This window comes from Acomys russatus, chromosome 1, assembly GCF_903995435.1.
Source record: "Acomys russatus chromosome 1, mAcoRus1.1, whole genome shotgun sequence".
Taxonomy (NCBI): Eukaryota; Metazoa; Chordata; class Mammalia; order Rodentia; family Muridae; genus Acomys; species Acomys russatus.
In genome coordinates this window covers 19,340,022-19,358,603 of record NC_067137.1, presented here as the reverse complement: position 1 = coordinate 19,358,603, position 18,582 = coordinate 19,340,022, and the positions used below count along the sequence as shown (strand labels likewise).

Genomic DNA, 18,582 nt, shown 5'->3' with positions numbered 1-18,582 from the left:
AGGCTGGGGGCAGGGCGCGGGGAGCAGGGTGCAGGACGCAGCCGCGAGGCTGGGTGAGCCTCTTCCCCCAGCCGCCTGGCTGGTCCCGGCACGCCGCGGGCTCGGCACGCACACGCGGTCGCTGCCCGCCAAGTCCAGCAGGGGTTCCCCCTTCCCCGGCGTCCTTGGTAGATTCCCACCCTCGGAGCGTCGCCCGGGAAGTTTCATTTGTAGAAGCGTTCTGGGGTGTCCGGTAAAAATGTAACCTTCGATTCCCAGGCTAACTCCTACCACCTAGTAGCGTCTTTGACACAGTTATATATACTAAGTGTATTTTAGCTGTAACTGCAGTGTGGCAAAGACTGTATCAGTTATTTCCTCCTATGTAAAATGGGGGATGACATTCGAAAGGGAGGGGTACCTAGGATTATAAATTAATCCGTGCGAGGCGCTTGACACGGAAAGGCATACTACAAATGTCACCTTTCACTTACAAAATCCCAGTGTTCCACACAAGTGTCAGCAGCAAGGAATTCCTTTACAAGCTGGGTAGAATCACAAAGGAAGTGGTTTGGCTTTGAAGTGCAGGATTCCAAAACTGAGTAACAGTTGCATTTGGAGCAGAAATGATAGCACCAGGTATACCTGAGGTTCACATTAAACTAGATCCTGGAGAGGTCCAAAGCCAATGTCTAACTGCCTGATAGCTGAGTTCAGTGCTCCTTAATGACATAAGCTTTTTGCTTGGCCGGGGGGTTTGCCAAGTTCTGAAGTTTTGTTATAAATTCTTCGGAAAAGCCGGGCGTGGTGGCACACACGCCTTTAATCTCAGCACTTGGGAGGCAGAGGCAGGCGGATTGCTGGGCGTTCCAGGCCAACCTGGTCTACAAAAGGTGTCTAGGACGGCCAAGGCTACACAGAGAAACAAAACAAAATTCTTCAGGAAAACGGTAAATCGCTTCTTTGTCCTAATAGCTTGTGTTACTTACCAAACTTAGCAAAGACCAAAACGGCGAATAAATGTGAATTCTTGTACTGGAGAAATGACACAGTCGTTAAATTATACGTACTGCTCTTGCAGAGGACCTAAATTGAGTCAGCACCCACTTTGGGGAGCACCCAACCATCTCTAAGTCCAGAGTGAGGCTCTGGTGCCCTCTTCTGGCCTCCACAGGCACCTCCGATTACAGGCACATACCCCTCCACAGAGATTATTTGACTAAGTTTTTACTATGTAACTGACTGGCCTGGATGGAACACCCAGTGTAAACCGGGCTGTCCTCAGACTCAAAGAGATCCATTTGCCTGTCTCTGGAGTGCTGGGTCTCAAGGGAGGTATCGCCACAGAAGCTGTTTTGAGACCGGATCTCCCCACATAGCCCTGACTGCCCTAAAACTGAGTATGCAGACCAGGCTGCCCTTAAACTTGCTGGGAACCCAGCTCCAACAGAGCTTAGTGAAAGACGACAGTCAAACCTACTCCCACCTCCTAAATATTAACTTTGTAATGCAGTTTATAGCAATTTTATATCATTTGCACTTTATTATTGACAATCTCAGATATATACACTAGTGATTTGGGCTTGACATTCCATGTTATTCACAGTAGGAGGCAAGGAAAAAAATTAATAGTCCATATGACACACAGAAAAATTAGTCCCAGAATCTAACATTAGTGCATGTATCTCCAAAAACAGTATATCCAATCTTTGTTGTAGTACCCTAGACACAGCAACAGTGCCCATCATTAGAGTCTTTCTAGCCATGGCTGTTCTGGACTGCCTCACTCTGCCTTCCAAATGCTGAGGTTTAAGTCATTTGGCACCCTGCCTTCTCCATTTAAGACAAGGTCTCTCACTCTAACTAGAGTTTACCGACTAAACTGTCCATGCAAGGCCCTAGGAGCCTCCTGCTCAGCATGAAGAGTATAGGAGACACCGACATGCTTCCAGGCTTCCTCTAGCATTTTACATGGATACTACTGGATACTACATGGATACTACATGGATATTACTGGGTACTACTGGGTACTACATGGATACTACATGGATACTACTGGATACTACTGGGTACTACATGGATACTACTGGATACTACATGGATACTACTGGGTACTACATGGATACTACATGGATACTACTGGATACTACTGGATACTACTGGATACTACATGGATACTACATGGATACTACTGGGTACTACATGGATACTACATGGATACTACTGGGTACTACATGGATACTACATGGATACTACTGGGTACTACATGGATACTACATGGATACTACTGGGTACTACATGGATACTACATGGATACTACTGGGTACTACATGGATACTACTGGATACTACTGGATACTACATGGGTACTACTGGATACTACATGGATACTACATGGATACTACATGGATACTACATGGATACTACTGGGTACTACATGGATACTACTGGATACTACATGGATACTACTGGATACTACATGGATACTACATGGATACTACTGGGTACTACATGGATGCTGGGCATCTCAAGTCAGGTCTTCGTACTTCGACAGCAAACAATTCAGAGAGAGCGCCATCTCCCCAGCCCGGCGTGTGTGTGTGTGTGTGTGTGTGTGTGTGTGTGTGTGTGTGTGTGTGTGTGTGTGTGTCTGTGTGTGTGTCTGTGTGTGTGTTTGCAGTACAAGTGGAGGGGACATGACTGCCTACAGAGACCAGAAGCGTCAGATCCCATGTGGATCCTGGAAATCAAACCCAGGTTCTCTGCAAGAACAGCCATGGCTCTTAACTGCTGAGCCATATCTCCAGGCCCTGGATCTGCAGATATAAATGGAAACCATAGCATCACTTCCACACAAGTGTCAATCATAATTAACTATTTCCTATACTAAAAACTGGTTTTGAACAGGGTCTCGTGGCACACATCTTTAACCCCAGCATGTAGGGGACAGAGGCTGGTGTGATAAAGCTCTGGTTGGCCTTGAGCTCATAAAGATGCACCTAGCCGGTATGGAGATTAAAAGTATGCACCATTATGCCTGGCCACTAAGGAGAACTGCAAAATTTATCTTGTTGACATTAACTTTGCAGAGGCTTTCAACTTAAACACAAGATTACTATTACATGCTTGCAGCACTGGTTCTCAACTTCAGTGCTACTTCTAGTTTGAACTGGGTGACTGAAAGTGAACGATGGGCATGTGGACTATCTACTTAATATCCCCAGCAGACGTGCTGACAGCAGACTCTCACCTCACCAGCTGTCCACACATCAGGTGTCACTCAAGGGGAAACGCTGACTCCTACTGCTCCTGTGAATGTGCTTCCTAGCTCTCATCACTCAACTTTCTCAAAGCCAATGAGCTATCTGTTCCTTTGTAGGGAATAACAGGAATGCCCTCAGAACTCCTGCCTATTTCCTATCACTTTATCTGCATGTTTTGCCTAAATGTATGTATGTATGTGCCAGTGACAAGAGGGGGTCCGATCCCCGGGAACTGGAGTTACAGTCATGAGCCACTATGTGCTAAGAATCAAATCTGGGTCCTCTGAAAGAGCAACAACTGCTCTATAGTGCCATATCCTCAGCCCCATATTGCTACTGCTGAGATGCAACAATGTAAGAGGCTCAAGTTCTTGTGAACACTGTGAGAACCCGGCTGAATTCCCAGGTAAGCACTTACCAGCAGTGCAGTCTTCAGCAAAGCTTTCAACCGCTCCAGTCTGTCTTCTTGTCTGCGAAATGGGAAAAAGAACCCCTCTGCAGAGTCAGATTTAAGAGAGCATTTAAGCTGGCGCAGTGGCGCACACCTTTAATCCCAGCATCTGGGGAGGCAGAGGCAGGCCAGTTCGAGGCCAACCTGGTCTTACGAGTCCAGGACAGCCAGGGATACATGGATGGAGAAACCCTGTCTCAGGAAAAAAAAAAGAGAGAGAGAGAGAGAGCATATAAGTAAAATACTGAAAATATGGTGACTATTAGGTCATTATTGCAAAGTTACTACATTAAAAAAGCAAACAATTCATGGAAACAATTTGTCATACACAACAAAAACTATAAAATATTGGTGTTTTAACAGTTTATTTTTGAAGGTCTTTAAAAAAAAAAAAAAGTAAAAGACAATCTGAGGGGAAAAAAATTGCACAGATGACACTCATTAAATAAGTGTGGTGATTGAAACAGCTGGGTGTGCGCTCTTCTGCAGCTCCGGAAGTGAGTTCTGTGGTCCTGAAGGTTCTTACACTTCCAGAAGGGGGAGGGGAATCATGGCAAGTAAAGCTGCCTCGTAATCATGTAAATCTACAGTAGCAACCAAATGTTTCTTTTCTTCCTAAGAAATCAATTTCGATCTTCAAACTGTGCCTTATTTTTTAAAAGGTAAGATGCTAGGAACTCAATGGGATTCGGCGGCCTGTAAGGGAAGAGACACAAAGGTTAGAGAGACGATCTGTACGTGTGCTAACTTGTACCATTTCTGAAAATGCATGTTTGATTTTCATTTCACAGTGAAAGGTTAGTCATAATAAATATGGTAAATAAGATAGCCAAGCTAAGGAGCCAAGATTAAAACCTAAACGGTCTTAAATTGTTTTGTAGCTTAAAACTAATTATGAGCTCAATTCTACAACACAAAGGGTCTGTCTGACCTTTATTCATTATTACTGAATGTATGCATGGGAGAAACAATGTCTTACCCATGTGGAGGTCAGAGGACAACGTTGTAGAGTCAGTTGCCACAACCTTCACATGGGTTTTGGGGACAGCTATTTGGCAAGTGTCTTTCTGGGCTGTGTCCAAAACACAAGCTGAGGATACGAGCCACTGCTTGCCTCAGGGAGACTCTAGGATACTAGCCATGGTCATCTTGACTTTAGTGCATACTGCACAGGGGGTTAGTTTCAAGCTGGCCCAGTGTGGTACCTTTAGTTCACCCGCACTCTGGAGACGGAGGCAGGCAGATCTCTAGGAGTTAAGGCTAGCCTACTCTACGTAGCCAGCTTCAAGCCAGCCAGAGCTTCAGTGAGAACCCTTTTAAAAAGAAAAGCAAACCCATCAAACTGTTCGCTTACAGTATGTGCAGTCTCCTAAGCATTGTCCTCCAGCAAAAGGACAAGTAAAAGACATGCCACTGGCAACATCAGCGCACAGACGGACTCGCAGGCAGCTCATCAAAGGCACTGACATTCATTTAGACATGTTGCTCTTTTAAGAGTCACTTTAATGTTTCTTTCAAATCTTTTATTACATTTGTTTTGTTGGAAGGATGACACTTCTGTGGAAGCCAGAGGACAATTTTTGACAATCAGTTCTCTCCTTCTACCATGTTGACCCCAGGGATCGAACTCAAGTCATCAGACTTGGTGGCAAATCTTACTCCATGTTTACCACTTTTATACAAGTTATTCTTGCTGAAAACCTATCTAAATATTAAAAATTGAGGAAATATCTCTATCCTATTGCTTCAAAAGGCATACTAAAAACTGAACACAACAACACATCTGTAATCCTAGTCCAAACCAGCCAGGTTTATGTATCAACCAATACAAAACAGCAACTTCCTCCCTCCCAAACCCTCCCACATACGGGGTGGGGAGTGGTTAATGGTGCACACCAGAAATCCCAGGACCTGGAAGACAGAGGCAGGTTAATGCTGCACCTCCTCTGTGTGTAATCCAGGCACTCTGGGACAGCTGCCTAGACTTCAATTTCATTCTATGTTGAGTCCATCCTGGAGACACACTAACTCAAAAAGCCAAAGGAAGGAGAGTTCACAGAGCGCTTGCCTAGCATGAAGAGACAAGCGTCAGGCCCTGGCACTGCAAAAAACTAAACATGGAATCCCATTTCTGTACTTGGGAATTAAGAAACCAATCCAGACCAGTGGTAGGAAGGAGAGAAAATAGGAAAAGGTAGAGAGAAAAGACAGGAAGGGAGGTGGATGAAAAAGAAAAGACAAAGGACAGGCCAGACACTGTGGCATATCCCTGAAATCTCAGTACTTAGAAACCAGAGGCAGACAGATCTCAAGTTCTACCCAAGCCTAGTAGTGGACAGCAGCAAATTCCAGGCCAGCCAAGTACAAAAGATGGAACCCTGATCAAAAAGGCAGGACGCAGAGAAGGGAGAAGAGGAAGGCAGGTAAGTGAGCACATTGCTGGGCATGGTGGCGCACACCTGTAATCCCAGCACTCAGGAGGCAGAGGCGGGTGGATCTCTGTCTACAAAGCAAGTCCAGAACAGCCAGGACTATAAGATAAACCCTGTATCGAGGCGGGGGGAAAAAAGGAGCAAAATTTCAAGGTCATCCTAGCAACAAAGGAAGTCTGAAATCAACTTAGGCCACAAAAGATCTTGTCCCAATAAACAATACTATCATTTACATTATAAATTAAATAAATTTCTAACATACCAGCCTTCTTTGGAAAAAATTGAAAAAAAAAAAATCTAGATTATTACTTTTTTGGGATGGTATGGGAGAATGAAGCTGGGGCCTCAGACATGCCAGGACGGCAATCTACCACTAAGCTCTGACTCCAACCCAACACATTTCAGTCTCCAAAAGCAGAGATAAGATAAGCTCAGTCATAAATAAATCTTACTTTATAAACATAAACAACCAAGCAAAAACAAAAGACAATATTTATCATACTCTTTTTTGAGACAGGGTTTCTCTATATAGCTTTGGCTGTCCTGAACTCAGCAGAGGGAGATGAATCTCTGAGTTCAAAGCCAGCCTGACATACAGAGCAAGTTCCAGGACAGCCACGGCTACACAGAGAAACCTTGTTTCAAAAAAACAAAACAAAAAATTAAAAGAAGAAGCAGCAGCAGCAGCAGCAGAGCGTGGTGACACACACTTTTAATCCCAGCACTCAGGAGGCAGAGGTAGGAGGATCGTTGTGAGTTGGAGGCCAGCCTGGTCTAAAAAGTGAGTCTAGGTTAGCCAAGGCTACACAGAGAAACCCTGTCTCGAAAAAAAAGGCTTAACAGCAATGGGGCCAGAAAGATGGCTCGGCAGGTAAAGGTGGCTGCCACTAAGCATGATGACCTGAGTTCAATCCTCAAGATCCACATGGTGGAAGAAGAGAACTGGACTCCCAAAAGTTGACATTCATGGTGTCTACCACCAAATACATACATACATACATACACACACACACACACACACACACACACACACACACACACACACACATTATATATAGAGAAATACACACCTATATGTATGCGTTTCTATATATTATATATATATTTCTATATAATTCTAAAATAAAAATAACAAGTTTGACATCACTGAACAAGAGCAGCACACACTAGCAATGGTGTTGGTCTCTATCTCCTCTCACAGACAACGCCATCTCACCTTTCCTTGGCAAGCACAGCGAGTCCCTGAAGTAAGATAGGCACGACTGTCTGGTCCAGGTAGGCACGGGTGGGCAAGGACTGTAGATCCACCTTCTGTTTCGATGACTTTTCTGCGTTAATCTTCTCATTTTCGACTATCCTCTAGTGAAGTAAAAAAAAAACAAAAAACAGAAACAAAAAGCAATGCGTCACTATCCCCAGATACAAGGCTACCTGGAGAGCAAAAGCAAGTCTGATGGGAAAAGGACACTAAGAGGAAGAGCAAATCATGACTAGACCTAGACCAGATGGCAAACCTCTTCCCCGGAAGACAGTCAAGCCAATCCCTAAATTTCTTTCTTATTTCCTTTAAGATTATATTATTTGATGGGTAGGATATTTTGCATGTATGAATGTATGTGCACCATGTGCCCAAAAGGGCCAGAGGAAGGCATCAGATCTCCTGGAACTAGAATTACAGTTGAAAGAAGCCATGTAGGTGGTAGCAATCCAATCCCAGTCTTCTGCCAAAGGAACAAATGCTCCAACACTTGGCCAACTCTCAAGCCCCAATGCCTAAATTTCCATTCTGAACCATCCATCCGTCTGTGTGTCTCTCTCTTTCTCTGTCTGTCTCTCTCTCTCTGTCTTTATTTTTTTCTTTTTGAAAAAGAGGGACTCTCATGTAATCCTGGCTGTCCTGGAATGAACTTAAAGACCAGGCTAGCCCCAAACTCAGCCATCTGCCTGCCTTTACCTCCCACGTCCTGGAACTAAAGGTGTAAACCAACATGCCCAGCCCTCACCTTGAACTTTACTATTTCTACCTTCTAGGCACTGATACTAAGATTACTGGCATGTACAACTACACTTGGCACATGTTTTACTTATTGAAGAAAAGTCCATGATTTTCACAAGTATATACACACACAGTCACACAACTAAAAATAGTTTTAAATTTTTTTTTCTTTAAAAATTTCATCCTTGGGCTACAGAAATGAATCAACAATTAAGGGTGCTTACTGTCCTTGCAGAAGACCTGGATTTGGTTCCTAACATTCACATGAAGGCTTACAAATGCCTGTGATTGCAGTTCCAAGGGATTTGATGCCCTCTCTGGACTCCTTGGCACAGACTTACACTCAAGCACACACATATACACATAAAATAAATTTGTTAATTAATTTAAAAAAACAAATTATTTTTAAACATTGTAAAGAACACACTCCTAACTTTATCAGAGTGTTTTTGGGCATTGTTTTGGGGGTTTTGTTGTTGCTGTTGTTGTTTTTAAATTCAAGACAGCGTTTCTCTGTGCATATCAAGACTAGGCTGGCCTCTAACACACAGAGACCCACCTGCCTCTGCCTCAAAAGTACTGGTATTAAAGGTGTGGACCACCACACCCCACTTTACCCGAGTATTTGTATACTAATTTTTTTTTAAAGACTACTCATTTACATGCTATTACAATAAGAAACAGCAATTCCAGGGACAAGGCTATAATGCAGTGAAGACTTATCTAGGATGCATGAAGTCTAGGTTCAATCAAAGCAGTTACTGAGTATGGTGGTATCTATCTGCGATCCCAGCACTTGGAAGGGAGAGGCAGGAGGATCAGGAATTCAATATCATTCTCAGCTACACACTGAGTTCAAACCCAGCCTCAGCGACAAGTAACTGTAACTTTAAAAGGCAGCACTGAGCTGGGCTGCCTTTAATGCCAGCACTCAGGAGGCAGAGGCAGGTGCCTGTCTGTGATCTACAAAACAAGTTCCAGGACAGCCAGGGTTGTTACATAGAAAAACAGTCTTTAAAAAAAAAAAAAGAAGAAGAAGGGTACTCAATCCCAGAGCCCACACCAGGCAGCTCCTGAAGGACCTGACACCTTCACAAGTAGGCACCTATACTCACACACATACCCAAATATAATTTTTTTAAGTAAATCATTACAAAGAAATAATTCCTGGGGTCTGGAGAGATGGCTCAGAGCTTAAGAGCACTGGCTGTTCTTCCAAAGGTCCCGAGTTCAATTCCCAGCAACCACATGGTGGCTCACAAGCATCTATAATTGATATCTGGTGCCCTTTTCTGGCCTACAGGTATACATGCAGGCAAAACAAATAAATAAATGAATGAAATAAATAGTTCCTATAACATCCCCTTAACTAATTTCCGTCAAGCATTTACTGAGCAACTATTACATGCAAATTGCAACGCTTAGTTTCTGCTAAGTCAATGTGACAGTTCATATTGATTATCGACTTGACACAATCTAGAATCATGTAGGAAATCTGACTCCAAGCACACCTGTAAGGGGTTCTGTAGACTGAGTTACTCTCTTGGTATGCCTGTGTGGGATTATCTGGCTTAACTTAACTGGGGTGGGAAAACCGCACCATAAAGGAAGCCAGGGCAGTACCCTTTGAGCGGCTTTAGTCCTGGGTGGCCCGAAAAGATGAGAATTAGCTGAGTAGGAGCATTTACTGTACTCTCCTCCCTGACTGTTGACCAATCCACCGCTGCTTCAAGCTCCCCAGCTGACTCCCCTCTATGATGGACCACACCCCAAAACTACTAGCCACGATAAGCCCTTCTGTCCTTAAGTTGCTTTTGACGGTCTGTTTTATAACAGGAAAAATAAAAGTCAGTATCACGAACTAATCTAAATACACAAAATATACACATACCCCAAACACAAAAAGATTACAGTGTACTACAGCTACAACAGAGACAGAGCCCTATCAAAGTTCCCTGCCTGCTCACTGAATGCTCCCTGTAGAACTCATAGGGTGCAGCGTCAGAGGGTCCTTGAACAGAGTCTAGCAGTAGCCTTAACTTGAGAAGACAAGTGTTGGAATATTGTGGAAAGCCAAAACAGCTACAATTTACAAGGCAGAGTACTACAAGGAGAAAGTTGTGTGGGCAGGAGGGACCGGGAGACTGCTGAGGCCAGAGACCAGGAAGAAACTACCTGGAAGACACAGAAACACTTCTGGACCTCACACACACTGGGGACACTTTGTTTTCCCATGATCCAGAGCAGCAGAGCCTCAGTCATTGATGAAATTAGGCCTAAATTAAAGGCTTGCCTGGCCCCATCTGACAAAGGTTAAAGCAAGCCTTATCAACTCAAACTGTTGCCAGGTGTGGTGGCACACGCCTTTAATCCCAGTACTGGGGAGGCAGAGGCAGGCGGTCACTGTGAGTGAAGGCCAGCCTGGTCTACAAAGTTAGTCCAGAATAGCCAAGGCTACACAGAGAAACCCTGTCTCAAAGTAAGTAAGTAAATAAATAGTCAAAATGTTTTCAAATAACTATATTCTAGCACAAAATTCAAGAATGAAGAAATACCAAAATGTCTAATACTTTATATAGGAAAACTCTCAGTACCCCGCAGAGTACTAGGCAGTAAGGGTGACACCCGCCTTTCTTTCCAGCACTTAGGAAGCAAAGGCAGAAGGATCTCTGTGAGTTCAAGGCCAGCCTGGTCGCCACAGCAAGCTGAAGGACAGTCAGAGCTACACACATAGTAAGATTCTGTCTCAAAAAAGAAAAACTGCTACTGCTAGGCAAGACTAGTGAGATGGTTCAGTAGGCAAAGGCACTTACTAAGCAAACCTCAGAAAACATATAAAAGAAAAGAATCAACTCAAAACAAACAATAATAATAATGGGGGCTAGAGAGCTTTGGCTCCGTGGTTAAGAGCACTGGCTGATCTTGAAGAGGACCCAGGTTCCACTCCCAGCACCCACACTGTGGCACAAAACCAGTTCCCGAGGATCGGATCCTTCTTCTGATCTCTGCATGTTGCAGTTTTTGGTCTTTTGTTCATTTTTGGTTTTGTTTGGTTTTTCAAGACAGGGTTTCTCTGTATGGCCTTGGTTGGCCTGGACTCTCTTTGTAGACTAGGCTGGCCTCAAACTCACAGAGATCCACCTGCCTCTGCTTCCTGAGTGCTGGGTTTAAAGGCATGCCACCATGCCAGCATGAGTGACGTTATTTTTATAAAACAGTATTTGGTTCTCTTAGCTTCTTTGTTGTTGTTGTTGTTGTTTGAGACAGGGCTTTTCTGCGTAGTCTTGGCTGTCCTGGACTTGCTTTGTAGACCAGGCTGACCTCGAACTCACAGAGATCCACCTGCCTCTGCCTCCCTGCGTGCTGGGATCACAGGCGCACAACACCGCACTGGGCTGTGCTGACTAGTGTTTATGTCAACTTGACACAGGCTAGAAGAGAGACTATCATTTGGAAAGAGACAACATCATTTGAGAAAATCCCCCACCCCCAATCCTGCAGACTGGCCCCTGGGCAAGCCTGTGAGGCAGTTTCCTATTTAGTGGTTGATGTGAAAGGACCCAGCCCATTGTGGATGGTGGCACCACTGGGCTGCTGGGCTGGGAACTATAGAAAAGGAAGATGAACAAGGCAATAAGCAGCACCCTTCCCTAGCCTCTGCATCAGCTCCTAACCTCACTTACTTGTATGATGGACTGTAAGCTGAAATAAACCCTTTCCTCCCCAAATTACTTTTGGTCATGGTATTTTTTTAATAAAGATTTATTTATTATGTATACAGTATTCTGCCCGCATGTGTGTCTGCATGCCAGAAGAGGACACCAGATCTCATTGTAGATGGTTGTGAGCCACCATGCGGTTGCTGGGAATTGAACTCAGAACCTCTAGAAGAGCAAACAGTGCTCTTAACCTCTGAGCCATATCTCCAGCCTCTTGGTCATGGTATTTTATCACAGCAATAAAAACCCTAAGGCATACATAAAATAATCTGTGTGTGTTTGTGTGTGTCTGTGTTGCGCACGTGCCACAGAGAGACAAAGGGACAGACAAAGCCAAGTCTAGGACAGGCAAGGGTACATAGAAAAGCCCTGTCTCGAAAAACCAAAATGATGATGATGATGATGATGATGATATAAGGCTGGGCATAATGATGCATGCTTTTAATCCCAGCACTCCAGAAGCAGAGGCAGGTGGATCTCTGTAAGTTCAAGGCCAGCCTGGTCTACAGAGTCCCAGGACAGCCAGGGGTACACAGAGAAACCCTATCTTGAACAATAAAACAAAACAAAACTAGTGGTGGTGGTAATAATAATAATAATAATAATAATAATAATAATAATAATAATATAAAAGCTAGGCTGAATGTGGAGGTAGGATATGGCTGGGTCGCAGAGCTTACGTATAGCATATACAAAAGCCTGAGTTCAATCGTCGGCACAAATAAGCCTCAAACTGCACACCAACACACATACCCAACAGCACACATAGACAGTGTAAAAAGCCTAACTGTGAAACAGCTGGAAAGATGGCTTGGTGATTAGACAACTTGCTTTGTAAGCATAAGTACCTGGGTTCAAATCCCCAGCTCAAACGTAAAAAGTTGGGCATTTAAAAATTTAGACAAGATTGGAGAGTTGATCCAACAATTAAGAGCACTGGCTGCCCCTGCATAGGATCTGAGCTTGGCTCCTAGCACCCACATGGCAGTTCATAACTCTCCATAACTCTAGTTCCAGGGAATCTGGCACACTCTTCTGGGCTCTGTGGACACCAGAGAGAAACAAGAGAAAAACTCTGTCTTGGGGGTAAGGGGCAGCACGCAAGAGCAAGCCAGGACCAGTGGCTCTTGCAAAAGATACTGGTTCAATTCCCAGCACAGACATGGTAGCTCACAGCTGTCTGTAACTCAAGTCCCAGGAGATCCGTCACCATCTTCTGGTGTGCACACACTCATAAACCATAAACGTAAAGCCTGACGCGCTGGCAGGAGCCTTTAATCCCAACACTCTGGAGGCAGAAGCAGGTGCCATAGATTTGAATTCAAGGCCAGCCTTGAATTCTCAGGACAGCCAAAGCTACACAGGGGTCAGGGAGGGAGAAAAAGTAAATAGACATATATAATGGAGGGAGGGGGAAAGGGGTGCCAGGGAGGGAGGGAAGTAGGGGAGAGAGATCACACAAATACAAAAAGCAATTCCTTTCCAAAAAGTCAACCTGCCAACACTGAAATACAAGTCAGACAGGATAGTACAGTGGGTAAAAGGTGCTTGCAGCACCCAAGTCTGAGGACCTTGAGTTCCATCTCTAGAACCCACCTAAGGGTGGAAGCAGAAAACCGACTCTGTCTCCACACACGTGCAGACACAAAAACACACACAAAGCAGGGCGGAATGGCCCATGCCTTTAATCCCTGCATTTGGGAGGCAGAGGCGGGTGGATCTCTGTGAGTTCGAGGCCAGCCTGGTGTACAAAGTGAGTCCAGGACAGTCAAGGCTACACAGAGAAACTCTGTCTCGAAAACCAAGAAACACACACACAAATAATAATGTTAAATAAAAAAAGAAAAGAGATCTAAGCGTACTTGGTAGTGACCTTGAAGAAGTTCCTCGACTTTCAGCTTTCTGGGGCTGAAGATATATTCAAATAGGTCTGGCGTGTACCCCACAAACAGCAAAGTGTTTAATATTAGCACCTGCTTCCACAACTGCTTGGAAACTGGTCCTGCCCTTTTTTATCCAAACTTAATCCCTTGAGTCTCCTATTCACACACAAATTTTCTCCAGGAAGCCACTATTTTCCTAACCAAACCTACCCAGCTCTGGTTCCGGGATTTAGCCTTTCATTTACAAAGTACCTTTATTTTTAGTTAAGTATTAGCATGCTAGTAAAAGAAGCCACTTATAATTTGATACTCCTGACACTAAGGCAGCAAAGTGTTCCCTCCTGCAGCTGCAGCGTAGCCTAGTAAAAGAATCCTAACTTTTCTCCAGCTCTCTAGAGACCCACAGATTCGGCAGAGGAACTGGGGAGTTACCTCAACGTTGTCTGTGAGGCCGTACTCAGAGTGAGGGTTTTCTGCAACCTAGAAAACAAAATACAGTCACAGAGACATCCGCCCGTCCCGCGCTCCCTCCCTGCACACCGCCACTTTGAATCCAGGGGCCTCCTGGTACCTGCGTCTGTCCCTCCAGCATCTGCTCTGACTCCATGGCGGACCCTGCAAACCGCAATCAACCGGATACCAGTCTTGCAAAACAAGAAGAGCCTCGAGTTAGCTACCCGGGAGATTTCAAGTGGAAGACGCCAGGATGCGGTGCAGCCCAGCCCGGGACCCCGCCCCTCACCCCCGCGGGCAGCAGACGCGCGGGCTGGGACGGTCCACGGACTCGCCGTCCGCGTCGCATCGCGAAGTTCGGAGGTCGTCCCGAGGATCTAGCAGTGGGAGGAGGAGGACAGGACAGGGAGCTGATTACCCGCGCCAATGCTGTCGGTTCCTAAGTGCCCTGCACGGCGCCACCGACTCGCAGCGCGAACCGCTTCGGCCGTAAGTGAGGGCTGTCGCGCTGCTGCCGCGCCTGCGCAGAGCGGCACCGCAGGCTGGAGTGCCCGAGCCCGCCTGAGTGGGCCTGCGCCTCTGCGGTGCGTGGTGTGCCTGGCCACCTGCCGGCTCCACCCTCCTGCCGCGGCTCTCCTTTATGCAGTCCTTGGTGCCGCCTGAAAGTGTTCATACCCGAGGAACCGACACCACTCACTTGCTAAGCAAATCTTATTAGAAAACCATAAACTCAGGCTTTTCTTTAAAGCCAAAGAGGGGCTGGTTAAGCAGCACCCAGCTGCTCCTGCGGAGGACTTAGGTTTGGTTCCCAGCTCACAACTTAAGTTCCTGGGATCTAATGCTCTCTTTTGACCTACGTGGGTACGAGGTACGCATGTCCTTCACATACGTACAGGCAAAACACTACACAAGTATTAGAGGTACTGCCTCTAATCGAATTCTTCGATTCTTCGGCGGCTTTTTTTAAGCCCTGCAGTCTGTGAAAATACCACGTTCAACCTAATCTACATTTAAGCCAAGATTAGTAAAAACAAATTTACTTTGCTGGATAAGGGGTGCGTGGAATGACCAAGGACCTTGGTTCAAATTCTCAAAAGAAAGTGCTTTCCAGGCTGCAGTACTGTGGATGCTATCCTGGGTTTTGGTTTGTTTGTTTGTTTGTTTGTTTTTTCGAGACAGGGTCTCTCTGTTTTAGCCTTGGCTGTCCTGGACTCGCTTTGTAGACCAGGCTGGCCTAGAAGTCACAGCAGTCCGCCTGCCTCTGCCTCCCGAGTGCTGGTGTCCTGGGTTTGTTTTGTTTGCTCCCTTTGATTTTATTTTAAAGCCAGGTGTGGTTGTTCACGACTGAAATCCCAGCATTTGGATAGCTGACATAAAAAGGATCAAATACACACACACAGGATCAAACACCAGCCTAAGCTTACTGAATGTAAATTCTAGGTAAACCTGCATTCCTGAAAAGAATCTGTGATTACAAGGGCTGATTGATTAGAATTTCTATGGTAAGCCTGGTACAGTGGCACATGCCTGTAAACCTAGCACGGATCCCTGAGTTCTAGGCTAGCCTGGTCCAGGACAGCCAAGGCTACACAAAGAAACCCTGTCTCAAAGAAAACCAATAAAAATGATGATAATGATAATAATATTAAACCTTAAAATGGATAATGTGCTTCCTATACCCAATTAATAGAAGTTAAGTAGTAGCCTTAGGTCATGAGAAACTAAGTCATGCTATACAGGTGATAATGCCTTGCCATATAGAATTGCTTGGTTGAGCTGGGCCTGTGGTGGTGGCTCACACCTTTAATCCAAGCACTTGGGAGGCAGAGGCTGGCGGATCTTGATGAGTTCGATGTTACCCTGGTCTACAAAGTGAGTCCAGGACAGTCTGGGCTACACAGGGAAACCCTATCTCGAAAAACCAAAAGAAAAATAAAACTGCTTGGCCCCAGCTTGACCATTCGGTTCCACCTGCAGGAACAACATGCCAGGGTATCAAAAGCAAGCCGTCCCACTTATTTGTGTGTGCGCATACACAGGTGCCCCAGCAGGTCTAAATTCATTAAGCCTCCAGCCCAGAGGGAAAGTTGGGGCTCCTCGATGTTCCAATGGAGCAGTGTCCTTTTTCTTAAAACAAATAGCAAACAACATGAGAGGACGGCATACTTTGAATGCAGAGCGTTTACTTAAGAGCTGCAAAGGATACAGCTCTGATTTTAACTCAATCCCCTTGTAGCTACAGGTTTGGTTTTTTTGTTTTGTTTTGTTTTTATTTATTATTATGTATACAGTGCTCTGCCTGAACGCACACCTGCAGGGCAGAAGGGGGCATCAAACCACATTATAGATGGCTGTGAGCCACCATGTGGTTGTTGGGAATTGAATTCAGTGCTCTTAACCTCGGAGCCATCTCTCCAGCCCTAACTGCAGGTTTTTTTCTCTTTTGTTTTTTGTTTGTTTGTTTGTTTGTTTTTGTTTTTCGAGACAGAGTTTCTCTGTAACAGCTCTGCCTGTCCTAGACTCACTCTGTAGGCCCAGCTGTCCTCGATCTCACAGAGATCCTCCTGCCTCTGCTGTGATTAAAAGCATGAGCCACCGTGCCCAGCTTAACTGCACTTTTTCAAAAACTAAAGTTTGGGAGGGTTAATATTGTTTCTTTGTTCTTGTTTGGTTGGTTGGGTTGTTTTGTTTTGTTTTGTTTCTTGAGACAGAGTCTCTCTGTGTTAGCCTTGGCTGTCCTGGGCTAGCTTCGTAGACCAGGCTGGCCTCGAACTCACAGCAATCTGCCTGCCTCTGCCTCTGCCTCCCGAGTGCTGGGATTAAAGGCGTGCGCCACCACGCCCGGCTAATTTTGTGTCTTTTTTCATTACTTTTTCAGTGTGTGTGTGTGTGTGTGTGTGTGTGTGTGTGTGTGTGTGTGTTGCACATGCTCGTGAACGTGGAGGTCAAAGAACAACATCCAGGATGTGTCTTCCACCTTTTTCCCAGGGATTGAACTAAGGTCCTTAGGTTTGAGCAACAAGCACTTTTACCTGCTGGACCATCTTGCCAGAGTCTGTAGTTAAAGTTTTAATTTTTTTCAGTTGTACATTTTAATCAGAAACTTCCTACTCAGTATTTGAAGGCTAAATTATGGCACACCACTATAGACAATAAATCACTGAAATCAGGTCACAGGGCTGGGGAGATGGCTCAGACGTTAAGAGCACTGGCTGTCCTTCCAAAGGTCCTGAATTCAATTCCCAGAAACCACATGGTGGCTCATAAGCACCTATAATGAGATCTGGTGCCCTCTTCTGGTGTGCAGGTGTACATGCAGGCAGAATATTGTATAAATAATAAATAAATAAATAGAGATCAGATGGGGTGGTGCCCTGTAGGTAGCATGTCTGCCTCATATACAAATCCCTGTTTTAATCCCCACCATTACATAAACTGGGGGAGGTGGTCAGTCTGGGCATAGAATCAGCAGGATCAGCAATTCAAGGTCATGCGTAGCCACCTAGCCATTCTAAGACCCTGCCATGCAATAAATAAATAAATAAAATTTGAAATCACACCACAACATCACCTTGTGACTTTTTTTGTTTGTTTTGTTTTGTTTTGTTTTTCAAGACAGGGTCTCTCTGTGTAGCCTTGGCTGTCCTGGACCCGCTTTGTAGACCAGGCTGGCCTCGAACTCACAGCAACTCTGTGACTCTTAAAAGCTACATGGATACACGATCTCAATTCAGTAAACTTTGTTTAAGAGCTAGAATGATGGGCATTTTTATACTGTGTCCCTGATAATATGATTCGTGAGAGCTATGCTATAGCACTTGTAGGATTTTGCATGTCAAATTGATGCAGAAATGAAATGTTGTGCATGAGGGGAAAATAAAAATGATATCAACTATCAAGGACACTCTAGTATCTGCATTTTCTTTCTTTTTTTTTTTTTAATGTTTACTTATTATTTGTACAGTATTCGGCCCACACTTGTCTACACACCAGAAGAGAGCACCAGATCACATTATAGATGGTTGTGAGCCACCCTGTGGTTGCTGAGAATTGAACTCAGGACCTCTGGAAGAACAGACAGTGCCCTTACCTCTGAGCCATCTCTCCAGCCCCTGAATTTTCATAGTGTCCTGCATCCTTACAAACTTCTAGCAACTGAGAGTTCCTGCTTAACATTTTCTGTTTTGAGGTGTTTGTTTTTTGAGATAGGGTCTTTTTATACAACCCGGCTGTCTTGGAACTCATTGTATTTCCCAGGGTGGCCTTGAACTAACAGCAAATGGCTTGCCTCAGCCTCCTGAATACTAGGATTAAAGTAGGCACACCTAGTTTTTGGACATGGTGGCTCACGCCTTTAATCCAAGCACTCTAGGACGACAGAGGTAGATAGAGCTCTGACTTTGAGGC

General features: G+C 44.9%; 1 protein-coding gene across 1 annotated transcript; it reads right to left on the bottom strand.

Annotated features, from left to right (window-relative positions):
- Positions 1–4,077: 4,077 nt before the first annotated feature.
- Dpy30 (dpy-30 histone methyltransferase complex regulatory subunit) lies at positions 4,078–14,696 on the bottom strand. The gene is made up of 5 exons (XM_051168152.1): positions 14,594–14,696; positions 14,294–14,366; positions 14,155–14,202; positions 7,341–7,483; positions 4,078–4,388 (listed from the first exon to the last, which is right to left on the bottom strand). The coding sequence occupies exons 2-5, from the start codon at positions 14,327–14,329 to the stop codon at positions 4,316–4,318; spliced, it is 300 nt and encodes a 99-aa protein (XP_051024109.1). The 5' UTR covers positions 14,330–14,366; positions 14,594–14,696; the 3' UTR covers positions 4,078–4,315.
- Between the last annotated feature and the right edge of the window lie 3,886 nt (positions 14,697–18,582).

Coding starts and splice junctions, on each gene's coding strand:
- Dpy30 (XM_051168152.1), bottom strand. CDS start 14,329: ATGGAGTCAGAGCAGATGCTGGAGGGACAGACGCAG. Junction 7,484..14,154: donor GCCTCACAGACAACGTTGAG/GTAACTCCCCAG, acceptor TTACTTCACTAG/AGGATAGTCGAAAATGAGAA. Junction 4,389..7,340: donor GCTGTGCTTGCCAAGGAAAG/GTGAGATGGCGT, acceptor CTTCCCTTACAG/GCCGCCGAATCCCATTGAGT.